The following is a 3,617-nucleotide window of genomic DNA, read 5'->3' as shown; positions in this document are numbered from 1 at the left end:
AGATGACCCCAGTACCTCAGTTCAAAATGCAGAAATCACCGGTCTTCTGTGTCCTTCGCGCTGGGAGTTGGAGATTGGAGCTGTTCCTATTCGGCCATCTTGCTCCGCCCCCCCAACTTCATTTTTTAAAACATGGTTGCATACTGGCCAGGCACGGTGGCTCATGCCTGTAATCCCACAACTTTAAGAGGCTGAGGCGGGTGGATTACCTGAGGTCAGGAGTCCAAGACCAGCCTGGCCAACATGGTGAAACTCCGTCTCTACTAAAAATACAAAAATTAGCTGGGCATGATGGCACACATCTGTGATCCCAGCTACTCGGGAGGCTGAGGCAGGAGAATTGCTTGAGCCTCTCGGGAGGCTGAGGCAGGAGAATTGCTTGAGCCTGGGAGGCAGAGGTTGCAGTGAATGGAGATCATGTCACTGCATTTCAGCCTGGCTGACAGAATGAGACTCTGTCTCCAAAAAAAAAAAAAAAGGTTGCATACTGTATTATTTTCTGGGTATGAACTTTGAGCTATTTCCTATTGATAAGGACTTAGACTAACTCCAGCTTGTTGATATAATAATGCTGTAATAAATGTCCTTATACAAAAGTATATATGTAACATAAGCATATATGTATATATGTGTGTATATATATATCTATATAAATTTTTTAACATACATATATTATATATCCTTACTATGTTATATATGTGTGTGTGAAAATGCTACTAAATTAACACTAAAAATGTATTTACCAACAGTATGTGAGAATGTCTTTTTCAGTGAGACCATTTCCTTTACAGCAACACAGATGGAGCCGGTGGCCATTATCCTAAGCAAACTAATGCAGGGACAGAAAATCAAATGCCACATATTCTTACTCATTAGTGGAAACTAAACAATAAGAACTCATGAACACAAAGAGGAGAGCAAGACACTGGGGCCTACCTGAGGGTGAAGGGTGGCAGGAGGGAGAGAACCAAAAAATTACCTATCTGGTATTTTGCCTATTATCTGGCTGATGAAATAATCTGTAGCCCAAATCTTCATGATACAGTTTACCTATATAACAAACCTGCACGTTTACTCTTGAAGCTAAAATTAAAGTTCACTAAAAAGAAAAGAAAAGGCCTTTCCCCTCACATTTGCCAATACTGGCTATTTCTCAAATAAATTAATGACTGGAAAAAATGGTAACACATTGTTTGCTGATTTTCATTCTTCTGATTACCAGACAAGGCTGAATATCCTAGTAAAAGTGTAAAATTTGTTCATCATTAATATTAGCCCAAATTAGGATTAGTTCAAAAGCACATAGTTATCTCCCGTTAAATGTTGCCATAGGCTTACCTATGATATTCTTCACTCTCTGTGCTAGGAAATTGCTGATTTTCAGGTTTTCTGCTCTTTCTTTGTGGAATTAATCCATCATCACCATTGCCAGCAGCGGCACCACCAGTCAGGTTTTCTGATATTCCCACGTTATTACTTCCATGTCTCTGCATTTCTTCTTCAACCTTGAGTGGAAGTTTGATATTAAGGATGGTTGTTGCTTTATTTAATAAAAATAACCTTTTTATTTTAATTGATTTTATCACTTGACTCAGTTTGCTACTTTAGTCATTAAAAATATTTGACATTTAAATTTAATCATATATACAGAACTGTTACCATATAATTTTAATATGTAATTATATCATTAGTATATCATTGAAATTTTTGTAAAGTTTACTTCATTTCCGTTTGAATGAATTAAATAATTTTCTAAAATTTCAAAAGGGGTCCTCCTTCATTTTGTGCTTTTATTCCCAACCACTCTTCAGAATCTAATATAAATATTCACCCCATCTGACTTGTGGGAACACACAAATAAAAAGACAAGGACACAAAATGTGTCTTCTTTTGTCTTTACCACCTAGATCTTACATCAAGCAGTCAGATTTAGAGGATGAGACACTGTGGGGCTTCAGGAATAGAAAGGAAGATTGCCCTTTTCCGCACTAAGATATTCGTCTTCCCCACTGCCTTTGATCATTCTTTTTTCATTTGGTTCCTGGGATATCAAAAACATAAAGGTGCTCACTGAAACATAGGAACCAAAGTTTCAGTGCCACAGCACAAGGAGGAGAGTGAAACTGCTGAGGTGCTAGTGTGGAATTCAAGAAAATGAGATGCTCCCCAAATTTCACATTCAATAGCCATACAATTTTCTAGTTGGAAGATACACAGAATAAGAAATTATCTTCTTTAGCCACATTATCTATTGATAATCAGACTAAAACCAAGAAAGATAAAATGATTGATCCAAAGGTCCTAAAGTGGCATTACCTAGCATTTTATGGAACCATTCAGGATTATTCCATAATGATGAAGAATATCTCTAGGGTTTGTCTCTAAAACTCAATGTACAGAACTTAGCATTGTGAGTTAAATACTAAACTTTTCGCTGATGATTTATGCTACTTACATGATATAATTATACATGCCTAAACTTACTACACTTTGTTAAACAACATAATGTAAAAATCTAATTCAACAGTAACATTTGAATATAAAGGTATACCTCTATATTCACAATCCTTATTTACGTCTGGTTCTTGAGACAGAAAATGTCTTGAGACATTTTCTGCAGATGCAAAAATAGAAGATTAATTTGCTTGTATTTCTCAGATGTCTGAACTTTTGGACTGCATGCTTTTAAAATAATTTTACTCTTAAGTAATTAAGTATGGACAATGAAAAATTAGAAAATAATTAAAATTAAAATTTACCTGTTAACATAAATAAATAATAATTAAAATTAAGAATTAACTTTTTAATCTATGTTAAGCTACTGCCACATCATTGGCTTCTGACTAACACTTGAAAAATAATTCACCTTAGCCAAAGGGAGAAGAAAAACAAGAACCAGCCAACTTAACAGTGTCACCATTTGTTTGGATTAAACTTAATTCATTACATGTTAAATCTACCAAAAATGAATTAGCAGATGATTTGTAGTGACTTCCTCACTTGAAATGATTTTACTTCACCATACCCTAACTACTAAGCCCCTACAGTGCATTTAAGTGCTTTTTCAAAAGATTACTAACTGGAGTATAGGCACATTTAAAATTAGTAGGAGCTGAAATCAACATCAAACAGAAAGAAATGCAAATTCTTAAATTTTAATTGAAATTATATACTGTAATATGTTAGTGTTATGTATCTAGACTATCTGCTTAAGTCCAGTTCTAATGTATTCTAATGTGTACTAATGACAGTGGATAAAAATTTTTAAATAATATGCACTGATTTTCTGCAACGGAAATAAGTAAAATGTTATTGTGTTTGTACACTAACATCAAAAGCCCCATTCTGCAAAATATGATTCTTGTAATAGGCACTTGGGTTGCTTTCATCATCTGGTTCTCTCTCTGAACAGAAACCCTGAGGTCAATGACAGACCACAAGGCAGAATACATCTTTAACCTTGGCATCAGTGATTGGCAATATGAAACTGCAGATTTTCAATCACTGGCCATGATTACTTCTTTACTATGAATCCAGCTCAGGGAACAACACTGTTTTTTTTTTTTTTTTTTTTTTACACGTCTAACCTTGGCATCAGTGATTGGCAATATGAAACT

The 3,617-nt window shown here is 34.8% G+C and overlaps 1 protein-coding gene across 1 annotated transcript in view; it reads right to left on the bottom strand.

Annotated features, from left to right (window-relative positions):
* LOC105514381 (POTE ankyrin domain family member A-like) overlaps positions 1-3,617 on the bottom strand; it is a 73,124-nt gene that overhangs the window by 27,021 nt on the left and 42,486 nt on the right. Inside the window, 2 exon segments of the mRNA XM_011945696.1 lie at positions 1,339-1,510; positions 2,558-2,614. Of these exon segments, the coding sequence (XP_011801086.1) occupies positions 1,339-1,510; positions 2,558-2,614 (229 nt within the window).

The sequence above is a fragment of the Colobus angolensis genome, unplaced genomic scaffold (genome assembly GCF_000951035.1).
Source record: "Colobus angolensis palliatus isolate OR3802 unplaced genomic scaffold, Cang.pa_1.0 Scaffold243, whole genome shotgun sequence".
Taxonomy (NCBI): domain Eukaryota; kingdom Metazoa; phylum Chordata; class Mammalia; order Primates; family Cercopithecidae; genus Colobus; species Colobus angolensis.
Note: the sequence above shows the minus strand (reverse complement) of the source record. Positions and strands in the feature narration are given on the sequence as shown.